General features: G+C 39.7%; 1 protein-coding gene and 1 long non-coding RNA gene across 6 annotated transcripts; one reads left to right on the top strand and one right to left on the bottom strand.

The window, feature by feature from the left end:
• Positions 1 to 552: 552 nt before the first annotated feature.
• LOC124283624 lies at positions 553 to 20,833 on the top strand. Its single transcript, XR_006900369.1, has 3 exons — positions 553 to 564; positions 3,992 to 3,997; positions 20,765 to 20,833. It is a non-coding gene; the product is annotated as an uncharacterized LOC124283624 (long non-coding RNA).
• Positions 9,211 to 25,152, bottom strand: LOC124283582 (monocarboxylate transporter 9-like). Of its 5 annotated transcripts, XM_046719592.1 has the most exons (8): positions 25,080 to 25,152; positions 24,745 to 24,833; positions 18,627 to 18,945; positions 12,022 to 12,165; positions 10,938 to 11,393; positions 10,392 to 10,646; positions 10,053 to 10,103; positions 9,211 to 9,292 (listed from the first exon to the last, which is right to left on the bottom strand). In XM_046719592.1, exons 3-8 carry the CDS (start codon positions 18,823 to 18,825, stop codon positions 9,228 to 9,230), a joined length of 1,170 nt encoding a protein of 389 aa, XP_046575548.1. In that variant the 5' UTR covers positions 18,826 to 18,945; positions 24,745 to 24,833; positions 25,080 to 25,152; the 3' UTR covers positions 9,211 to 9,227. The 5 variants fall into 5 exon arrangements, with proteins under 5 accessions (XP_046575548.1, XP_046575525.1, XP_046575541.1 ...); XM_046719569.1 differs by having other exon boundaries at positions 10,392 to 11,393; XM_046719585.1 differs by having other exon boundaries at positions 10,501 to 11,393.
• Positions 25,153 to 25,333: the final 181 nt, after the last annotated feature.

The following is a 25,333-nucleotide window of genomic DNA, read 5'->3' as shown; positions in this document are numbered from 1 at the left end:
TCATGTTCCTAAAACTTAAACTGAAACAAAGAGCTCCACAACTGTGGATTGCTCTTACCACTGGAAAATCAGAAATCGTCAAACAAAATACTCTTTCCTAACTCATCTGAAGACAGTCATGTTTAATCTGGAAACCAGGCGCTACACAAATCAATTATCATTCACTCACTCACTCATCCTTTCAGATGTTTTGCTAGATTGGTAATAATGTTAGGGTTTGCCGATGACATCAAATATACTCATGCCAATAATGGTTGTCACTCCCTTCAATTTTGTAATTGGAGAGGGGGAATGGGGTGGGGTGGGGAGGTGGGTGACAACCATTATTGGCATGAGTATATTATACACATGGAACGTGGGATGTAAACAAAACCTTGCTTTGATTTTCTTAATCGTAAATAAGCAGGTCATGCTAACAGAAACTGGAATTCAGTTGCAAGGATTACATTTTCTCAAATGTCGGGGTGTTTGAAGCGATAAGGAACCATTTTGAATTTTCACAGCTTATGAAAACCATAAAGTTTGCATATTAGTGACCAGCATGTAAATCACAGTGTCAGATCTGTTGGAATGAGTGAGTGAGTATGATTTTACGCCGCTTTTAGCAATATTCCAGCAACATCACGGCGGGGATCACCAGAAATGGGCTGAACACATTGTACCCATGTGGGGAATCGAGCCCGGGTCTTTAGCGTGACGAGCCGACGCTTTAACCACTAGGCTACCCCACCACCCCAGATCTGTTGGTAGTTGTCCCTCGAACGTTGTAGAAAGAGAGAAGAAATACATTTTTGATCCTGAATCTTTGAAATAAGCGCTTGCCCCTGAGCCCTAATCTACACAAACAATGCCCTAACTTAACCAATGTATCCGAGCTTGCTCGTCACACAAGCACGTCATGAAACATTTCTTTGGTATTCGACACGTGGGTATTGTCAGATCATTTAACCATTACTGAAAACACCTTATTATAGCAAGTGTACCTGATTGTGTACTTATCAGACCCAGATAACGCAATAGCGTACTTCCGCATCGAAGGTAAACATCGTCTGCTACCACATTTACGCTTGAAATCGGGACATTTCTACAAAGGACTGGCTTTAAATCACTAAAGGTAAGTAAATAACAGTAATTGACAGATAAATTGACAGTCTTATGAAAAGTCGTTTTCTTCAGATTGTTAAAACTTTTTTTTCATTATTCATAATTGGATTTAATATGAAACACTCTTCGTTACATTGATGAAGTGATTTTTGAAAATAATCTGGCCATAATACGCTTCCATACTTAGGATCTCCATGTGGATGTTATGCTCATAAAGTGCTGCGCACAATTACTGGACAGCCAGCGATGTAGTCAGAACGCCGGTAGGGTCAACCGTATGGCATAATGCAACGTTAGAATCTTGTTGTCGTCAATAAAACTTACATTTCTAGGTAATTATGATGCATACCAGCATGTTTAGTCACGTAAACCACAAAAAAAGACGTTAGCTGCCGTGTTGCGATCGATGTGCTTAGGTGCGCGGAATTACTGGACGGCATTGTATACCATCCTGGCCTGGTGTTATATCATCTCGTCCTTTTAAGACCAATAATTATAAGGCCTACTGGAAAACCCCATATAGGTGTAATAAGGATCATGTCTGCATCGCCTTTATAGAATTTATATACCATTTTCAATTTCTTTTATTCAGGGTACTGAAGAGGCAACAGGCCTATAGTACAATACAAGTGTGTACAGTTACATAGTATTTAAAAGAAATTTTCTACTGTTGAATCCATGATAGATGTACATTGATATATTTTCATCAATTCGTAGATTTGTTGCTTTCAACAGTAAACTGAATTTATATTCACAGTGATTGGTGCGATAAAATGGGGGTATATATAACATTCTTAAATTGTGAAATTGCGGACAGACTAATATAAAATGACACTCATCTTCTATCATCCCTAAATCACATAACATACACAGTCTATTTTCTCGTGGAACATTATGATATTTGCCCTTTTCTATATTAAATTCATGGGATGTACATCTTAGTCGTGCAGTTGCTGTCCTAAACTTTTTAATGTTAACACCAAGGAGGTAATGCTCTGCTATAAGATCTGATTTAAAAGTGCTATACAATGAGGATTTGGGTGATAGAGTTAGCGAGGCAGTCCAGAGTTGCAAGTACATATCTTTTAACCTTTGTGTTACAGATTTAATAAAAACATATGGGAAGCTTATACAATCAAGTTTAAAAGCATATCCGAATCCACATGTTTCAAGCATATTTCTCACATTTGTTACCCAATTTATCTTACCATTTCTGTCATACATGCACATCATATTGTAACATTTTTTGGGATAACGTGACTGCTGCATATTTACTAACCTTATCCAATATCTTAAAATTTGCTTATATGCTTCAACATATAAAGGGTAACGTCCACATTCTCCATAAACCATGCAGTTAGAAGTACTGTCCTTAACACCTAAAAATCCTTTACATGCATAAAGATGAACCCTTTCTAAAACATTAAAATGTGTAAAACCCCAAACCTCTGAACCATATAACTGAATAGGTTAAATTTTGGAGTCAAATATTTTAAAGAATGTATTATAACTTCCTTCACCAGCCTTCTTCAAATTATGAAATATTCCCATAAGTATTTTCTTACCCTGTAGGGATGTACATGTATGTTCCATGATAAGGTTTTTGAAAAATATACACCTAAATATTTATATACCTTGGCTACTTCTAAATAATTGTCATTTAATGTCCATTTCTCAAAACTTGGATAATTTCCCGCCATTCTTAAAAACCACTATCTTAGTCTTATCTCTATTTATAACTTAAACTTGTTACAATAATCTTCTAAAACAGTAATTTGACGGCCTTTAACAGTGCTAGAAAACATGATAATATCATCGGCAAACAATAGGAGGAATAACTTAACAATGTGAGGATGTAGTTGTATACCATCATTACAATTCTGATGAACAGCGGTAGCGAATTCATTTATAAAGAATGAAAACAAGAATGGGCTCAGAATACATCCTTGGCGACCATCAATATTACAACCAAAAGTTGCTGACAAAACCCCCTTACTCCTACTAATACATCCTTCAACATTGTTATATATGCTTAGTAACATGTTCCTCATTTTATTACTAAGACCATGTGCTGTTAATAGCATCCATAATTTATTTCTATTAACAGAATCAAAGGCTTTAGAAAAATCAACAAAAAGGACATAAAACTTCGAACCTTTACAAGAAAGATATCGCTGTTTGAGGCTGTTTAGGATAAATATACTGACTCAAAAAAGAAACTTCACATTCTTTCCGCAGGGCACTATAAAAGAACAAGAGATGGTAAGAGGGTTAAATTGTTATTATTTCATTGCTGAGAATCTGTGTGCTGTATTGGATTAAGGTCAAGGGACCTCGATGGCCAGTCCATGACGTTGATTCCAGCGTCTTGAAGGAAATTTCGTGTCAACATCGAGGTATGCGGCCGAGCATTATCATGCTGGAACTGTGGACCTAGGCCATGAGCCGCCATGAAAGGAACGAGTTCAGGGTGAGCACCTGGTCGCGGTAAGCAGCAGCAGTGAGGTTTCCACGGATGACCAGAAGTCGGGAAAGGTTGTTCCCACAGAAGGCACCCCACACCATGCAACTTCCGTCCCTGAATCTGTCGGCTTCCTGTACACAACATTGGGCATACCGTTCACGACGTCGTCTCCAGACTCTATGCCTGCCGTCCGCGAAGGGTAAACCTGGATTCATCGCTAAAGAAGACTCGATTCCAGTCTCTTTGGGTCGATCGGAGGTGACGTTGGGCTCACAGCCGACGTTGACGTTGATGAAACGGCGTCAATATTGGCCCACGATATGGACGTCGAGAATGGAGATTGGCAGCCCGCAACCGATTTCGAATGGTCTGTGAGGACAGTCGACCTCTAAACATCTCAGCCCTGGTTCGTGTAGCCGGCAGAAATCTGTCACGTAGGTGACGTAGGACGATTTGACGGTCTTTTGCTCGTGACGTCGTGTTCACGTGGTGCCAGTTTGTTGTAGACGACCTCGCAAGTCATACACAGTACGACGGCTGCATCCCATTGCTCTTGCTACGTCAATAAATGATCTTATCTTCCAACGCTTGCAAAACTTCGATGCGAAGATCACGTGATCGACTGCACGTGCAAAACCTGATTTGACACTAACGTCATTTGCACGACGAATGGATGGGTTTGTGTGGGTTTTGCTAACGTTTTTCTAGAGTCGAAAGATAGGGATCCCATTTCGGATACATAGATGTATCATCAGAGCAAAATTATTCATTATTTTTCAAATTACATTTTGTGACGTTTCTTTTTTGACTCAGTATACATTGTCAGTGGTTGAATAGCCTTCTCTAAAACCTGTTTGAGCTTCATTAATCTTATTTGTAGCATAAGACCAAAATATTAATCTTCTGTTAATGACATACATATATTTTTTACTAAAAAACGCTAAGTAAAGTAATTCCTCGATAATGCTCTCGGTTATTAGGATCACCACTTTTATAGAAAGGAATAATTATACCAACTTCCCACCCTTTGGGAAAATAAGCTTTTTCCAACATTAAATAAAATATAACACATAGATATGTAGATATGACATACGAATATCCTTAGCACATTTAAAGAAATCTGGAATAAGATTGTCTATTCCTGCAGATTTATTTTGTAAGACTACAATTTATAGATTTAGACACTTTACCGACATTTCGTATTAATTTTTAAACACAGAAATTCTGTAGAAATTGTACCTTTCTCTGGAGAGCGTGACATGAGTTCTCTAACGGTGTCAAATCACTATAAAATCAAAAGGGTAGAATGTAAACTAGACCTGAGTGAAACTGTATAAACCAATTAGCCACTCATTTGCTGTCTCATACACTACTTAATTTAACAATTGAAACAGGAACGGGCTCAATAAACAGTCTTAACCTTGTCTTACACCTACAATACAAACCAGTGTACCAGACATGCATCTCTGAAACAGGACAGAATGTTATACGTCTTAAAAATCGACTGCATTTACAGTTTACCCATGTGTGTAAATGCCATAGAAGAGGGCGCTTCGACAGTCAACTGCTTTTTTTAGACATTCATCATGATACCACGAGAAGACCGCATGTCCCACTGCAAATATGTCTTTTAAACTCACAGAGAACTGATAGGATAGCTTCAGTTAGTAACCTCAATCCGGAAGATAAGTCTGAGATGGAAAGCAGTGCTGCGTTTGCTAACCTCTCAATGGTCATGACGAAGCTTCCACTGAGGCTTAATTTCCGCCTAGGAGGTGCTTGTATGGTATCTGTTTGACACTAGGGCTGACAGTGACTATACTGTGACTAATACCACCGGTGACTGTTAAATGCTTAGACTCTGAACATGACATTATACTCATGCCAACTCTTAAAGCAACCTTTATGAATATCCTACAACACGGGTACATTGACTGTGGACTCGTTCGCGTTGCGACACCGGTGACATCAATAACCTGACACACACATACACATTCTGAACGCGGTGGTAAAGTGTGTCAAGGTGCCCAGTTGTCCAAATTGATGTGAACGAATTATGTGAGTGAGTTTAGTTTAACGCCGCTTTTAGCAACATTGCAGCAATATCATGGTGGTGGACACCAGAAATGAGCTTCACACATTGTACTCATGTACAACTCCATTTTCTAACAAACAAATTGAAATTGTACGGTTTGGGCGTAAGCACTGCAGTACTGAACAGTCAAGAATACTCAGTGCTTTATGCAGATGGTCTAATACTTGTTCAAAATCTTGCATAGAACAGTTGTTAATATTCTTTACAATATGGATGTCGACGTGGTGGACCTGTATAATATGTCTAAAATGGAATTTATAATGTTTCACAGTGGATACGATCTTCACATTGTCAGGGAAAAAACTAAAGAATTCTGGAAAGACCGAGGGAAACCTAACGGGAATTAACTCTGTACTTCAAAAGAGTTTAAAAACGTATGAACGGCTGAGCCATATATTACTGAAATTCTGCCTAGATCTCATCGCAGTATCCTTAGTAGGCTACGATGTGGATCCCTACCTTTGGAATTAGAGGTCGGTAGATTTACATGCCCTAAAGACCTTTAGATGATAATATTTGTAGTGATGGCAGTACGATTGAGGACGAAGTTCACATTTTGGTCAGCTGTTCACTATATTCGGATTTACGACATTAACCTTTTCTCTCTCTCTTGTCGCCTACTGACCAGGCCGCATTTATGCTAGGTAATGTTAAATTAATAAAACCCTTAGCTTCATTGGTTACTAAAATGTTTAATAGTTTAATAGTTTGTAGTGCTGCAATTACATATACCGCACTTCACTGTTGCTTATAAAGCTGTGATATTCTATTCACTACGATTCTGCTTCAGGTATAATGTAGTGTCTTGTGTCTCACAGGCCATATGACAGGATGTTATATTTTATTGAGTGTTTGAAGGTGTCTATGTATGTTTTATATATAACATGTGACACACAAACAAAATATTTTCTTGGTTCAGGAGTTAGTTCAAGTGTTGGTTCAGGAGTTAGTTTATTTAGGAATTTACCGCAGGTCATAGGTCCATATGTTCTCTGCATGGTCGGCTAAATGTTAACACCTTGCATTCTTAAGCAGAATTTGTAACAATGTATGACAATGTATGCAATAGAGCTATATTCACTCAGCTGATGTATTTACTCTCGTTTGAAGTAGTTAATTTGATGTATATAAATTCGACATCTAGAAATTGCAATGGTTCCGAACACCTTAGAAAGTCAGGTTTTATTTTCAAACATTTGAACACCGTTTATGATATTGATTAGCCAGATAACATTTTAAGCGTAAAATCAATTGAGAGCTTTGGGATAGTTTAAACTGATGTAACATATTATGTGATATCAAGGGAAACATAATGCCAACCCTATTGTGGATGTGTGAACACCTTCAATAGAAGACTGAGGACCTGACAATGCCGTGGTGGTCATTACGAACAGTTCTTAATGCTGTCAACTAAGTCACCGAGTCTACACACTCGGGCCCTACTCTGTTTAAAATGTGTGGAATATTTGCAATATTTATGAAAAAATTGAGTTATGTTTCAGAAACTGTGAAATATGGCCTAAAGTTCTACATGTAACTTTTCGGGTTTTTTATCAGTGAACTTGCTACGCAAGTTGCGATTGCTAAACAGCTTCCTCCAGTTATTAAGATACTTAGATTGCCGTTTGCTAATGATATATAGCTGTAGGTAAGTTTTAAAGTACTATAAAAGGTTTGCAAAAGTTGATACCTCAAATGGAGCTCTGAAGTTCATACTGTAAACTCCCTGTAAACACTTTTAGGTTGTCAATAGGACACAACTATCAAGCAGGGATAAGATATACTTCACCTAACAACCGATACAAATTGCCACTTCTTATGAATACCTTTGGGGCACTCTCATTGGCGTCGAAATGTCTCTCTTGTAATACAGTAATATAAACAAAAACAATGGTATCTAACAGGGCTTAATTACATTCAATTGTCTTTTGGAACATTTATCTGCAAATATTTGACACACAAATTACTCATACTCGTTTTTCAATGGCGCATCGATCGAGTGTTATGGATTGCTTTGTGAGTGGACAATTTAGATACACTAATTAAAGACTTATGATCAAGTTGGCAGACATAGATACATAGCTACCAAATTGAAGATTTGTGAGGAATCTGATATACATGTGATCGAAGATAACTTTCCTGTTACTTCGTACACAATACAGCTTTCTGCAGAGTAAATATTTAGACCTGCCTTACTCGCCCAGACGTTCGTGCAAACAACATAATCTTTAAAAACCTATCAACGTCCATTTATTTGTTTTGTTTAGTTTATTAAGCAGTAAACAAGGCCTCCACCCGTAAGTACATGTGTTGATATTTCATGAAACATTAAACATCACCCATATACACATATATGTTTATATTCATTCAACAACAGTCATCATGTCGGTATGAATCCATTCCTCGCGACCAATCTTACACGCATAGACACACGCATGACATACAGTGCCTTTCAGTACCCAACATTTCACACAGGTTCACGGCTGAAATATTTTACGTGCGCCTCATAGAATGAGTTCTCTCCCTTGTTAAACATCATTTAAAATGACTTGCTCCCTAGTATTGCCTTGATTGCCTAAGTGAGTACTACTTATTTTAGTGACCTGTTTATGTTGAAGCTGCTCTTTCATTTGTCTGCAGGTGCCCTTTAGTTTATTTCTTGACCTTCTATACTGTTGGAAATCACTATTCATGTTGATTGCTCTGAACTTCTCAAGAAGTTTGTACTTCTCCGATTTAATGATCTCACTTTCCTTGTCCCACTCTGTTTCTGATTTGCATGCCACTGGATATTGCAGCCTCGCTTATAGAGCTGGACAGTATATGTGCAGCTTCACCAACATTACCCTCTTCCACAAGAGTGTTAAACTCATTACAACACTGAGTCCATATGTTCTTCGGACATACTCCTGGTGAGCAGATTGTCTCCATTCTAAGCTATTCCCGGGACCAACGCTACCCCATCGATTACACATGTCAAATGGACAAGAATGTATTCATTTCATGCAGGTCTATATTTTTAATCAAGAGACGAGGAAGGCGAGTCATTGAACTTGGTCCTTTTCTTCTTCTTCTTTTAAATCTAGAATAGCCACCCAAACAATGGGAAAATAAGTTGTTTCATTTGTTCAAAATGGTATTCGTATAGCTACTCAAAGTTGTCTCTTACTTCTACCTTGACATCCAACTGAGTGACTCCCCGAAAAGCCCATACATATCAAAACCTGGACAACTGGAAAACATGCGCCTAATGCACAGTCGTAAAATGTTTTAAAGTGCCAGTTTGTGCCAAATGTTGTGTCCGAATGAAGTTTGTGCTTCTCTATACAATGTGCAAATTATCTTTAACTCTGTAACAAGTTGTAACACGGTTTCCGTTTTCGATCTCCATCATGTCCTGAAAGCACCTACCAAATTTTGTTTCCATGTCTATGACGGTTTTTTGGAAGATCTCTCCGCATCACCTCGGACGGACGGGTGGAGGTCAAACCAACAGCCCCGTCCCATTTCTTACGGGGGATAAAAAAATACTATATCTATTCATACATAGATTTAAACATCCATTTATGTTGGCTTCTTGGTCAATGGAATACACAAGGCGAGGAAGGCACTAATGATGAAGCAGGCACCTGCAACGAAACACTGACCAAATATACACAGAGTTAAAAAGATTTTTACCCATGTCTGGTGTCCTCCGCCGTGATATTGCTGATATATTGCTAAAACAGCGTATAACTATACTCCCTTACTGTGAAATATGCAGACAACAATGAGGCACTGATGTTTGTACTGAAACAACTAAAAAGCATGCGCCTTAAATGTATATTTACAGACAATAATACCCGATGTTTACAAAGAGATCGTGTTGTTTCTCAACAATGTACGATTGTGGTTTTCCTCTCAACTTAATTGTTTGTCTCTATCAGAAATTAAAGGTAACACAATCAATGGTTTGTCAATTGTTTGAAACTGTTTTCCTGAAGGTTCAGCATTCTTGAACAAGGGGAATAAAAAATGAAGCATACAACTTTATGGATGACATCTTGTTTATTGCACAGAGCGACCTATTGATGTTGATTCTTACACTGTTATCAAGCTAATCGTGATAGCGGTGCAGAAATCTGCATCGAAACGAGGCTGTTTTCAGTAAACAAGACGTTGTCATCCATAAAGTTGCATCCTTCATTATTGGTTTGTCATACTGTTAAGTTCAACAAATGGGATGCGAATGTTTATATCTGAACAAAATACAAAATCTACACTTACTCTCTGATCATTTAGTGGACTATTCACTTTCGACATATTTGCATCTGGCAGAGTGCATAAACTCATTTTACTTGTTTCTTGACAATATGGTGATTTTCAATAAGGGTGATCACAATTACCTACCTGAGAAAAGAAACGTTAAGTCATACACCCCAGTACTTTCATAAATAAGACCTGAAACACAATGTGGTGGTTCTTTATGTAACAGAAAATATTATGTCTCAGTTTGATGATCAAATAGTTTAAGGGCATGAACAAAACTGAAAGCTTTAGAAGTATATATTAAAATGCATATTTGAGCATTAATGACTATGCATGTTTCATGATTGGTTCATACCTCCTCGCACCAGTCAGGTAGGGAGTTACAAGCCGTCTATTAACACATTAATTAACGCATTATCGCATCAACTACTCACACATTCACGAAAATATACGCAAAATATACGCTCAAGGTTAACCTACTTGCAATGGGTGGTCCGACCATGCTGCCGAGTCCAAAGCAAAAGGAACATATACCATAGCCAATGGCCAACTTGGATCGTCCTATCAGCTCAATGCATATAGGACTAACCAGTGTGTAAGGTCCCTGACTGTATGTACCATACAGGACACTGAAAATCATTTGGAGACTGTACGTATGTGACAGCACGGGGAGTAGCAGAAGGGACACTGCTGTCATTCCTTGTAGTCCAACGTGAAGGATAATGTTTCCAATAGCTGGATCAGAAGAGGCAAAACCAATCAGCAATCCGGAAAAAAGGGCAGGCACACCCATGACAGTGAACAAACTGGCAGACTGTGCAGGTGTACTGCCTCTCAATTCAGCAAAATTTGGTAAATGAACCATGCAAGCTGAACCCCCAAGAGACCAGAAAATGATACTGAGCAGATACAGGAAAAATCCATTTGTGCAGAACAAGGCTACACATTGATGCATTATCATACTCCGTGAGTTTTCAGTTGTTAAATGCGAGCTGTGTTCCAGCAGAGATTCTGCCGTTTCATTACCTTTCCAAGGACTGTTTTCTTTAACAATCCGAGGCAAATTAGCTGGAGAACATTGGTTCTCGTCACGCTGTTCAAACTTGACGGTCGTAGTTTCTACAGTTAGAACATTATGTTGTGATTGCATCGTCATTGTAGGATCTCCTTGTGCATCACAAATCTCATCTGTGTCTTCTTGGTGGTGGGCAAGATCTATTGACATTGACTCCTCTTGCATCAGTGTAGACGGTGGTCGAATTAGAGCTCCAACTAAGCACACATTGAATGTAATGCCACCCAATATAAGCAACGCGCCGGATAAAGTGTACATCTCCAACAGCTGAACTGCTAATGGTCCGATTGCCAGCAGTCCTAAGGCACCTCCAGACATGCAGATACCGTATGCTACTGGGAGTCTCTTATTGAAGTAGTTGCTGGGGGCCACGCCACTCACGTTAGCAGCCAGACCACAACCTAAACCTGTGGATATAGATACAGACAATCGCAGGTTGTGGAAGCATACGCAAATAAGTTATTACGTGTACATTTGCAGAATAACCAACGAGGTACGAGTAATTACGGAAAATGTGTCATGGATAAATGGTTATAGTCCCAAGCTATAAGAGGTTATTAACTTTCAAGGTGACAAATGGTCAGCCTTGTTTACAAACGCAAATTTAGTTGTAACTTTTTCTAATTACTTTGAGATTGTAAACTGAAACTCCTGGGAAAAGAATGTTTGGTTGACTATAATGTAAAATATAAGTGATCAGAAACTATGTTCTTGTCTTGTAAATCGCGAATCAGCGAGGCTGTAGTAAAATATGCGAAAGAATGCACTGGGTTTGTGAATGAAGTCAGTGAGAGAGAAATCAAATGGAAATACGTCTTTGTTTAACTGTCTGCTTCGAGGATCATTCACTAACTGCACACTGTGCAGATATGAAGAAGATACGAGTTTCCACTGCATTTTATCCCCTGTAGGTTAAAAAAAGCATATACATGTACAATGCATACAGCTTTATTTTGTTTTGAAACCATCAATCAAAGTGTCACATTCACCACACTGTACGAGTCAAGTATACACAGCAAGCATGTTGAATCTTACCTGCTATGACTCCAAACGTAAGGATCAAACCAGTGACAGTCCTACAAAAGGATGCAGCTGTCAGTCCAAGAAGCATCAGTATACCACCCAGAATACCTGTCCATCGGTTTCCAATTCTGCCTTGAATAATTCCTGCTAATGGGCCTGAAAAAGTCCGTCATTAGTTTGGTATGTTTGTAGCTGTATGTCCGAATTTCATTTGAAACATTTTGTTTTTTGAATGAACCATGTATTTCTTTCATCATACTCTTTCCACAACAGACTTTAGTAAATATGCTGCATATTTTGCGTTTTTCCTTCCTGTACTAAACATGAACATTGGAACTTCAATATTATGTCATGTTTGAGCATCATATATTGCAGACAAATGTTTCAAAATACGGATGAACAGTCAATTATGTCTTACGTCTGACACCGAACGTGTGTATCTAATATGTACACAATGACCCTGAGTTGTGTGTGGCAAAGACTGACGGAACAACAAAGTCTTCCGAGTCTTACAGCCTGTCGGTTCTTTAGGAACCGCACAGATACGTGTGCCTGCTCAAATCAATCTTTATTCATACTGAAGGCCACAGGCCCATAGTATACAAGAACATAGTACACAATATCATAGAAAAAAATAATATAGTCACATCACAATAAGTCATATCACATCAAAATGTATCACATCATGTAACATCGCATTACACATACCTTGTCGTATCACATCATATCATAACACACCATATTACATCATATCATATCATATCATATACTATCCCACCACATCATACCATATCATATCAAACAACAATATGAGTAGACACATTCTATGAATTATTATGTTTATTTCTTAGAGACAATGCCTGATAGATAAAGGTTGACAACTTACGGACAAGAACATTGTCATCAGTACTCATTAACAAAGAAAATTTCACCCTATCGGGATATACAGAATAATATTTTGGGACAATTTATTTTCTTAACTCACAATAGAATAGGCAAATTAAGAGGAAATGATATTCATCTTCTACACCATTAGGATCACAAAATGTACAAATTCTATTTTCTCTCTCTATTTTATTATATCTCCCTGTTTCGATTGCCAAGTCATGTGAGGAACACCTAAACTGAGCAAAAGCCTTTCGAGATTTCTTGATATTTAGTGAAACCAGATAATTCTCTCTGTATATATGGGATTTAAACATTCTATAATAGAAACATTTAATTGGCAATGACAGTGTTACAACCCATTCTTATGTATATATATCTTTTTGCCTTTGAATAAAATTATTCACAAAATGTGTATGAAAGTCAACCTTTTGCCTTTGCCATACCTCCCCAAAACCTATTGTATTTAACAATTCTCGAATGTGTTAGTCACCCAGTTAGTCTTTCCGTTGTTATCGTACATTAACATCATATCATAACACTGTCTAGGGTATCTATCAGATGGCATATATAACAGACGTATCCAATATATTATTATTCTAGCTTTAGCAAAAAAGTGTGTTGGGAATCTTCCACAATCTCCATATACCATGGCATTAGGTGCACTTGCTTTCACCCCTAAAAATGTCTTGCAAGTATATAAATGTAATTTTTAAACTTATTCAATCTCACGGTATGCACCATCTCTCTTTTCTACGACCATGGTTGGAAACGTGCTGTCAGCTAAGTTGAGTCAAATCTAACTGGCCTCTGACCCGCCCTGACCTCTGCCCTCATCCCGACATCAACGCCTGCCAATCATCCACCAAAGCGTGCAGCTTGCCGAAATGATCACACGACCACCTCTACCTGTCATTTTCATGTCGCCACGTTGTGTGGACGTGTATTTGTCTATATGATTGTGTTTCTACAATGGGAAAAGTGAATCCTTATGGTTCTAATAAACGCAAACATTGCGATAACTGCAGCAGTAATTTCTCGGCGGCAGACCCACATAACCTATGTGTTGACTGTTTAGGCCGGTGTGAATGTTCTAGATGTTGCACCTTGTGATTTTTTGCTCGAGGCAGCCAGTCTACTATAAATATACTTCATAGCGATGGCAGCTCCAGTACATCTTGAGACGACGAATTATGCATCATCACTGCACTTTGTTGGGATTCTCGGGACAACTCTTCTTGACAAATTATCAGAAGATTGAAGAAATAAACTTCAAGTCATGATTCCAGAACCGGACATTACTCCGTTTCCATAACGGACATGGCAAGGGTTTCACTATCTACTTACCTACAACGTAGGATATGAGCAGATTTTTGGGAAGATGTTCATCTCACCATAGAATCGCAGGGTCGTCTCAGAGGATCGTTGGGTCAAGATACAACAAATCATATCTCAAGCACTACTCTCTCCGTTACCTCTACGAAGTTGGCAGAGCCTACTTGGTCTTCTCACGTTAACACAAGACATGACACAGAGGAAGATTACAACTGCACCCACTACAAGTATTCGTGAACGCTCATCTAGACAGTCTGGACTACCAGACGGGCTGAAACCATATCTTCTATGGTTGACTCGGAAGTCGAATGTTTGTGGAGGAAACTACTTTTCAGAGCCAGAGTGCAACACTCATCTCTACGTAGATGCATCATTTCAAGAGTGGCAGCAGGGAAGTTGTCGAGTCAGGAGCAGAGTCTTGCACATCACCATGCTCGAGGTGAAAGCAGTAATAAACACATTATTACACTGGTCTAGCTTACTAAGGAACGCACAACTGATGATCCATATGGACAGTTCACAGTGGCGTTCTACATCAACAAACAAGGATCAACAAGGTTAAGGAATCTTGTAGACCTCAGCCTTCATCTGTTCAGCATTAGAGACAACCCGAACATCGACATAAAGCATGGCACATTCCCTAAGCCACGAATGTGATAGCAGACGCCCTATCTCGTCCAACACAACCATCCCCAACGTAATGGATGTTACATCCAGAAGTCTGCGGATGCATCATACAGAGGATAGGATATCCGCTGATAGACCTGTTTGCTACAAAGTTCAGCAAACAACTACCAAAATTCGTCTCTCAGGTTCCAGATCCACAAGCATGGGCAACAGATGCTCTAATCATCTCCTGGGAAGGACTAAAATGCTTACGCGTTTCCACGGGTGTTACAGAAAATCAAGCAGACAAAGAAGCCGCAACTGATATTGGTCGTGCCCTACTAGCCAGAGAGGGTAAGGTTTCCCATCCTCATACAAGTACTAGGAAGTCCAAGAGTGGCCGAACCTACTAATTCATCCGCACACCAAGCAAGCACAGGGGAATCCAACAGTATTCCAGCTACTTGCATGGAACGTATCAAGACTTGCTTGAAGAAAGAGGATATTCCGCCAGAGCAGTGAAAGCAGTCACACTAGCTCTACGTAGATCAACCCGCAACTTGTACGACGACAAGTGGCAGAGTTTTGAGAATTATACACTGAGGAAAGGCTTCACGGCGATGAAATCAACACATCTTCAAGTGGCGGAATACCTTTGTCATCTAAGACAAACGAGGCGGTTAATAGGTTCAACACTCTCTACATACCTAGTGGCCCTCAGTGTGGTTATCACTATGTAGACGGGTATTAAGCTGACCAAAGTACCAGAGATACTGCCTCTACTACGCTCCTCAAGACCAACAGAAGAAATTTAGAGCCTGCTTGGGATCCCAACGTAGTCTTACAGCATCTCACCAGTGACGCTTACGAAACACTAGAAAGGACATCCTATGAGTTTTAACACATAAGACTCTGTTTCTGGTCGCCTTGGCAACAGCAGCTCAGATGTCCGAAATACATGCTCTGGACTTCGAACGAATACGATTTGATGCACATTGCAACATCATACATCTGGGATTGAGATGGGATTTCATAGCAAAGAACCAACTGCCCGGTCAGCCAGACAGACAACTCCACATCCCAGCACTTTCGTCAATCCTTGGGGCACAGGATACTCAGTATCTATCCTTATGTCCAGGCAGAGCATTAAAAGTCTACCTACAAGGTCAAGCGCCTTTTCATCCCTCGAGACACCTACAGAAATCTCACGTACAACAATATCATTATTGATGAGAGCCGTCATCTTAACAGCCTACAAAACAGCAGGACTTGAGCCTCCACGAGCCTCCCATCCTCATGAAGTCAGAGCACTGGCATTGACACTTGATCTACATGGAAACTGTTCCATCTCGACAATAATAGAGGGCTGCTATGGGAAGTCAGAGACGGTGTACTTGCTCATCTCACGTCAGCTGAATATGAACCTCTGGAGGAGAAGATTTCGAACATGTCTCCTTTAATACCTTTGCTCTTGGCCTTGGCTGCAGCTGCCCGTATCTCCGAGTTGCATGCTCTTGATGTCTTGGGTACGGTTTGGAAGGTGTAGACATGCGAGAGTTTCCTTGGTTTGCGGTGGGATTCCCTTGCCATGAATCAGTTACCAGGACAGTCGGATCGCACATTCACGATCCCACTGTTTTCCACTATCTTGGGCACAGATGACATTGAAGATTTTTCCTTATGCCTGGTTTGAGCATTACGGATTAACCTAGCTGCCTCTAAGGACCACTGCAGGTTGCGCAAGAAACTATTTATCCCATTTATACACTGACTCCACCTCTGAAGTCTCCCGTACTACCTTGGTGTTTTTGATGAAATCTACAATCCTGTGTGCATATGACTATGCAGACCTTCCTCCACCTATGACGGCGAACCCTCAGGAGACCCGGGCTTTGGCTTTCACCATGGTGCTTCATAGGAATGTTCCCTCCAGTCCATCACGAAGGGTTGTTTTTGGAAGTCGGATACCATCTTTGCCTCGCACTACCTTCGGAATTCCTCGGTTACAGATGTGGAAGGTCAGCATCAGCAGCGCAGCAGTTGTCATCAACCTGTGTTCGCAGATAAAGCAATCCTTTCTTGATCGGTTTGCTATGTACCAAATAGAAGGTATCGATGTAATCTTGGTACTTTTTTTCTCTTAGATCATTCTCACCTATGGGAATAGGGCGTGTCAGCACTGTCATAAATTATGACTTGATAGACTGTGAGGCAAGTCTTGTGCAACATGCAGAGATGGTCGACATTCCGCTTACTGACCTCTACTCTTTGAGCAATCACGTCTGTGAAGTGTTGATTTCCGATTACCTGTGTGGTTTACGAAGCGTCCTTTCTCACCTTTGGTAAGTGGGGACATCGGAACTGAACGTTAAACTAGTTGAGCAACCGGGCTATTCCTTCTTTCACCGCCTTCCAGCGTGTGTCTGTGGGGGATAGTTTCAAAGCAGGTACTGTCCAGATTAAGGTCCTCGACTTTAAATTCACTGGGGTCACCTGATAAATCGCGGGACGGCGGGGCCTACTTGCAAAACTGCGTCCTTTTGCTTGTCAAAAGTTGCGGCTGAAAACCACATTAATTCGGGAGCGCCCACTCCCTAGAGTTTTTTGTGCTGTGTAAGCCAAGGGGTTACCTGAAAAAACCCATCTCAAGTTTGGAGTTTGCATGTCGGGAGTTGGTGCTTTCTCCTGGCCTCCTTGGGTTAAGCGTTTTTCCCGGTGGTTGTAGTAACGGGGTAATCTGCGACCCGCCTACCAACCGTGGGATTCTGCATACCCTGAGATAGGATAAGTTTAAAAAATTGACAATTTTATAATAAATTGTATATTTCTCACGCGGTATGCCCCACCCGACCTACCCCACATCACAGATTACTGGAAGCTCCAAGACGAGAATGACAGGTAGAGGTGGTCATGTGATCATTTGGACGAGCTGCACACTTTGGTGGATGATTGACGGGCGTTGATGTCGGGATAAGGGCAGAGGTCACGGCGGGTCAGAGGCCAGTTAGATTTGACTCAACTTAGCTGACAGCACGTTTCCACACATAGTCGTAGAAGAGAGAAAAGGTGCATACCGTGAGAGAGGATAAGTTTATAAATATACAATTTATTATAAAATTTTCAATTTTCTCAATTACGTCAAAATGATTCAAACCCCATACCTCTGAACCACACAATAGAATAGGAAGGATTTTTGTGTCAAATATTTTGAAAAAGGAATGATAATCAATATCTACGAGTATGTGAATGCTTTTGAGAACCCCAATAAGTACCTTTTTGCCCTGTGTGGAACAATATTGGGCATCTGCTAAAAAGCCAAGACGATTAGTGAAGTAGACTCCAAGGTATTTATATGATTGTGTGACTTGGAGCGGCTCTCCTTTATAATACCACTTTCCCGTTTTAGATAGTTTGCCCCCATTTTTGAATACAGCTATTCTAGTTTGCTCAAATCAATGCCAATAGGTATCTCTAAATTGCCCAATCAATCTACAGGGCAATAAAGTACATCTAGATGCACAATACATAGTTCCTATGTTTCTGACGCTGTCATTATATAATAAAGCATTAAATGATACATTGCACAATAACGTAATGGAATATTGCGCATTTGCTCTCCGTGGTGAATGAGCCGCGAAGCCTCAAGTTTGGGAGCAACAGAATAAACCGTAAGGATATTACCTTCTCAAAGGAGTTTGCCACACACGTAGTTTAACATTCGACCTGAATCTCAGCTCTGCTCTACTGACAGCCAAGACGTATGGTTGTAGCCCTGAAGCAAGCACACTTACCGCACATTGAGAACGTTCCAAGCAATGTTGACCCTACCCACGATACCTTGACCAAATCGCCATCAACCTCTTCAAGAATGGCCGGTGTAATGACGCCAGGTGAAGAGTTTAGAGTGCCACAGAGCAGCTCAATAGCAAAGCAAGCAACACAAACCACCCATGCATATCCGCAATCAATGTCCTTTCTTTGGCGCTTCATGGTTTTGTTTTCCAACTGACATCCAGCGTTTTGTCCTTTACTCGTGAATTCTTCTTCCTAAAAAGATGAGTACGGTTTGCATCTACTTTGTATAATATTTTTGGCGTGTCAAAGTGGTTCCTGCAAAACAAATAAAAAGGTGATACGGCACGACTTTTAGAACAGTGTTGATTTTTTGGTACATTTTCACACATTCATTTAGTAATATTTGCATGTAGGCCTCGTTATGGAACGTTTTAAAATGTTCAGTTCTTCATATATAAATAGCCATGCCCTTCCATTATCTTGGAAGCTGCGTTATAAATCTAAACTAAATCAAAGTATTGACATTTATGGAATACTTTGTACTCTACTGTATAACGTACAACGGACATAAATGCATGGTAGCTATTGTCGAGCCTTAATGTCGGTAGTTTCAGCGTTGTACGTTTTGCATGACAGAGAGACACAACGTCTAGTAGTTAAGGAAAACAAAATGTAATTCAAACAGTTTAGAGAACAAGACAGTAAACTTGGAAGTGATGTCTTTGTACATTAAAAGCCTCAGTCCCCAAAAACACCCCCAAAATATATTCCCCAAAAAAAAGAAAAAAGAGAAACACAAAAAAACCATTATGATGCCTTCTCCATGCCATGGCGAATCACTAGTGTACTGAACTGGGCGTTGGGTTTTGGCATCAGTTTACAATATTCATAAACGCTTACAATACCAAATAGTGAAGTATGTACGTCTACTATGTGTATTCCAAATGCCTGGAGATATGTATCGCTGACACGTGTTTCCATTACCATTTAACCAAGTGTAAATAATCACTTTCAAACCCTTAACTTGTAATTTACATAAAATTGATCATGCAAAATACATCCCTACAGTTTAAGCACCATTACGAAAGAATATAAATATTTCGTTTCATGAACATAGAATTCAATCGCTTAGCACATAAGGACAGTTTCACATTCCAATTTGGTCAATGTGGTCAGTGCCGCTTAACAAGTTTCCGTGTCAACCCCTCCCAGGAGGAGGGTGACGACTGGAAAAAAATATTACCCACTGCCACGGTAACCGCCAAACTCTCCGCCGTCATAATATGACGCATGCAGTGCCCGGCGTTCGAAAACCGCTCGATTAGCTGTTTGTGAGTTCACTATGTACAGATTTATTTTACTGAGTTCCACTGCTTATTTAAACTATTATATGCATTGAATCATTTGCACACTCAACTTAAACATAATTAACCATTTTATAGCAGTTTGAAGCTTTTCAGTATATGTTTCGCTGATTTGAAAAATCCAGTCGAGAGACAGACGCCATTTTGTCCTATAGTCGGTAGCGATGTTCAAACCAGAATAAAATGATATTTTGTACATTTAACATGGTTGTGTGATAAATAAGTTGTATGCTTCTGCCTTGGGTAATACGGTCTGATGTATGCCTTTTCGTGGCAGTGTCATCCCTACCTGCTCGGATGACATTGCACAAAGAGGCGTGCATCAAACCGTATTACACTCGAGAGAAGCATTCTACTTATAATGTCCGGTGTATGAGTGAGTGATTAATTTACTATTTCAGCCATATCGTGACTAAACACAACTTATAATTGCATAATAAATCATGGTAAATATATAAACCTGTCGGCGAAGGACAGTAAAAATAACTAGAATATGACAGATATAATTATAAAATCAGCATGAAAATCTCAACTGTCTTAACTATGAAATACAATACAATATAAAAAGGGCTATAGATCGCCAACAACTGAAGGCAGATCACCATACTCGGGGCCATGGGGACATACAGTGCCTTTGCTACTTACATGGACCCTAGCTGGATTTACACCATCCCTTCAGCAATTGTAGGAAAGTTAACCCATAATTTGAAATCACAAAAATGCAACGTTTAAACATCGGGTAAGTTTAAATATACTTTGAAAGTGTTAAGACTTACGTACCCTCTCAGGAGGACAATAATATCACGATACTTAAACCCTCTCTGAGGATACAGCCAGTACATTCCAGTGTATGATGCTACATTTATAGCAGTAAACTTCATTGAATTAATTATTAATTAATCATTCTTTTAACAGTAAATCTATGTCACAGCAGGCGTAAACCGGAAATAATCTTCACATATAGTACCCATGTTGGGAATCGAATCTTATTGAACATGGTTGCCGTAAAGCACGTTACGTGATAAACAAAATCACATCGATACTACAATGTATCAAGACACCAGGCTCCATCAATGAGAGATCCCTCCTCATACCTGAACTGCGAAATCGTTTCAGCATTTACATACGATCCCAATCAAATAAAATATTTAGCATCATAAGGTGAATACTCACTGTCTGAATGTTTTCAATATCGATGTTGTGTTTATGTTAAAGGCGTCCTTGTTCAGTGTTTTTCATTTCACTTTCTTTATTATATGTTCCTTGTTAAATGTAACGTGTTTGTTTCACATACAGATCTGGTCTTAAGTAAATAGCTTGGTAAACCCATATACAGCAGCTAATGAAGGGTGTCTTTTGTTTGTACATATACCATATACCTTTTGTTTGTATACTGGGCACATAAGGAAAATGTGCATACAAAAAATTATAATCTAACTTTATCAAACCTGTGTAGACACATAAGGATTTAAACTCAGAGAACAGTGACATGTATCCAACATACATGCACGTACCACGTTCCGTGACGTTGTTGCACGTGCATTCCGAGAAAGAGAAACAGAGCAAATGAATGCCACACAATACTGTCACTTTGGAAAGCTCAACCGCTGCCCTTGCGATCGTTCAAAAACGTAAACGGCTATTGAAACGCATGTATAGGTTTAACATCTCCCATAGTGATGGACGTCAACGTGCCGATAGACGCGTGGGATAACGTTATGCACAGGCCTGTGTCTTGGAGAGGAATCGCTTTGGTGGTGGTTCCTTGATGATTTGGGGTGGAATAACAACACGCCAAAGAACTCCTTTGGTGATTGTTCAGCTTAACTGGTGTGGGCTACAGGGATCAGATTCTTCGACCTGTGGCAATTCCTTTTCTGCAACGTTATGGCCCTGATTTAACATTCCAACAGGACAATGACCGCCCTCATACGGCAAGGGTTGCTATGGATTTCTTGCAACACCACATCGTTGACTTACTGCCTTGGCCTGCACATTCACCGGATCTCTCCCCGATAGAGCATGTTTGGGACGAGATGGATCGACGTCTACGCCGTCTTCCTCATCCGCCAGATAACGTCCTTGACCTTGCAACAGAACTTGAGAAAATCTGGCGTGACATCCCACAAGCATTCCTTGCACGTTTGATGGGCTCTATGCGTCGTCGATGCACTGCTGTTCTCAATGCCGATGGTGGACATACCCGTTATTGAGCTTGTGACATGGTCGTTTGACCTCTGTCCCGCTTGTGGACTCGTGACGTCATTGTGATTGACTTTTCAATTAAAAATTCTCCCGACTTGTTATAGTCTCATGATCCCTCGATTACAGTTTATATGTACCTTTGACATTGTTATCGTACTTATCAACTGGGATAATATCTTGACAATGCACAGTTTCTTTATGTGGCTAATATACATAATCTACATGTTGACCTATTCCTTCCATCTTTTCGTTATGCTATTAGAGAAGCAGAAGTTTCTCATGAATATTGAAAAAGGGTTTATTTCTAGCATTTAAATGTAGGTTTCAATTTCCCGACGCTATTTTGTTTGGGCAAAACAGTGTTGTGTGAATACAATTTCCATGTTTATGACAATATTCCAGACATACGAGAACGGACAACATCTGAGATGTGCTACAGACATTGCATCCCATTTGGGTACTAGAATGCGATAACACTTTATCACTGATATACTCCTTTCCACAAAGAGGGCGGGGAGGTAGCCTAGTTGTTAAAGCGAAGGTCCAGGTTCGATTCAGCACACGGGTGCAATGAATGATGCCCATTTCTGGTGTCCAAGTTGTGATGTTGCTCGAACATTGCTGAAAGCGGCGTAAAACCACACTCACCCACTTTCTGTGAAGACAAATGCCGAGTTTAATTCTCATTTGTGGTGTTGGGGAATGTGTAAGTCCCCTCGCTGTTCTAATACATTACAGTTCAAGCCGTATTTCAGGGTTATCTACAATAGGCAGGCACGTATACAAATTATGCTTTTACACTATACCTTCCCAACTTATCAAATTACATATATGCAGAATTTTTCCATCACAAGGGATAAGTATTTCAATGTAAAAACTGTTAAGGATATTTTTAGTACTGTTTATTTTCATTTAATTATGGAATTTTGAAAAGAAATAGAATTATTAGATAACTTTTGATGAGTAGTTTGTAAGTAGATATATATTTTATTATTGGTAGTTTGGATTAGAAACTGAGATTATTAGTGGCTGTACCCTTAAAGGGCGCTGACGTATTGTAAATTATTGTCCTCATGAATGTGTAAGTCCCAAAATTGTTCAAAGTTAATTTAAACCTACCACTATTTTTAATCGTAGGATATATGGGTTTTTTTTAATTTATGGCTAGATAATTGCCTATAGTTGAAAGGATGGTGTAAATCCAGCTAGGGTCCATGCAGGAAGCAAATGTTCTGTAAGTCACCATGGACCCTAGTATGGTGAACTACCTTCAGTTGTTGGCGATCTATAGCCCGTGTTTTATAGTGTACTGTCTTCTTCAATTAAATGTTTCAGATTTACATTCTAGTCTAATATTCATATGTGTGATACTCTAGGAAGTCCCTTGTCGACAGATTTTATTCTTTAAAATATGTTCACTTATAATGTATAAATTGTTTTCGTCACGATATGGCTGAGATATTGCCGATGTGACGTTAAATATTAACTCACTCACTCACATATATGCAGCTGTATTAATTTCAGCCTAAGGTTTATCTTTTCTTCCTCTATACGTCTCTCTAAAAAGTTACACCAGCACATACCTACCAGCAGATACGATTTATCACATACAAACATTATATCACATATATACTTACCTTACAAGTCCCAAACAGAGACGACAGGTAAGCTATTTCACATACAACAACTATGAAGTAACACATCTATACCTCAGTCCCCCTACCCATACCAGACAATAACTATGAATTAACACATACATACATCAGTCCCCCAACCCATACCAGACAACAACTATGAATCAACACATACATACCTCAGTCCCCCAACCCCATACCAGACAACAACTCTGAATTAACACATACATACCTAAGTCCCCCAACCAATACCAGACAACAACTATGAATTAACACATACATACCTCGGTTCCCCAAACCCATACCAGACAACAACTGCGAATTAAGACATACATACCTCAGTCCCCCAACCCATACCAGACAACAACTATGAATTAACACATACATACCTCAGTCCCCCAACCCATACCAGACAACAACTCTGAATTAACACATACATACATCAGTCCCCCAACCCATACCAGACAACAACTATGAATTAACACATACATACCTCGGTTCCCCAATCCCATACCAGACAACAACTATGAATTAACACATACATACCTCAGTCCCCCAACCCATACCAGACAGCAACTCTGAATTAACACATACATACCTCAGTCCCCCAACCCATACCAGACAACAACTATGAATTAACACATACATACCTCGGTTCCCCAAACCCATATCAGACAACAACTATTAATTAACAGATACATACCTCAGTCACCCAACCCATACCAGACAACAACTATGAATTAACACATACATACATCAGTCCCCCAACCCATACCAGACAACAACTATGAATTAACACATACATACCTCAGGCCCCCAACCCATACCAGACAACAACTACGAATTGACACATACATACCTCAGTCCCCCAACCCATACAACACAACAACTACGAATAAATACATACATACCTCGGTTCCCTTACCCCATACCAGACAGCAGGTACGAGCTGTGACATAATACCACATTTGCCGTACACCGCACCAGACAGCAGGTTGACCTGTCACATATATATCTTATCTATCACTCGTGATTACATGTACGTGAAATACATGTACAGTCATACGAAAGCATACACACACACTATGCATCGAGAAAACCTTGAAGACTTAAAGATGAATATACTAAGGCCTGATATATACACCCATATGTTCTGAAATACATACATTCAACGAATCTATTTGATATTTTCGATAGCAAAGAAACATCCAAAGAAACATCACATGGTCATGGCGGTAATACTCACCGGCTGAATGTTATCGGTGTCGGTGCACTGTACTCCCGTGCCCAGACTGCATGTATGGCAGGTCACTGCAAATGCGCAGTAACAGCTGCAGTTAAAGGCGTAGGTAGTCATGCAAATCACGCCTTTTGAAACATGCACTTGGGGGACTCACTACGCACTAGACCAGAAGAAATTGACGTGAAAATATAATATCCTAGCTATTTGTGATAGCAAGCCAATTGTTGCAGAAACTTTTTCACAGATGTATATTTATC

Source organism: Haliotis rubra, unplaced genomic scaffold (assembly GCF_003918875.1).
Source record: "Haliotis rubra isolate DU_JTF1 unplaced genomic scaffold, ASM391887v1 Scf1094, whole genome shotgun sequence".
In the NCBI taxonomy this organism is placed as follows: Eukaryota; Metazoa; Mollusca; class Gastropoda; order Lepetellida; family Haliotidae; genus Haliotis; species Haliotis rubra.
The sequence above is the reverse complement of the archived record's forward strand: the minus strand, read 5'-3'. Positions and strand labels throughout refer to the sequence as shown.

Excerpts from the sequence above, each read along its gene's own strand:
- LOC124283582 (XM_046719569.1), bottom strand. The coding sequence starts at position 18,825 with ATGAAGCGCCAAAGAAAGGACATTGATTGCGGATATGCATGGGTGGTT. Across the intron at positions 12,166-18,626 it reads TGGAACGTTCTCAATGTGCG|GCCCATTAGCAGGAATTATT; the intron begins GTAAGTGTGCTT and ends GGACTTTTTCAG. Across the intron at positions 11,394-12,021 it reads TACGTTTGGAGTCATAGCAG|GTTTAGGTTGTGGTCTGGCT; the intron begins GTAAGATTCAAC and ends CTATATCCACAG.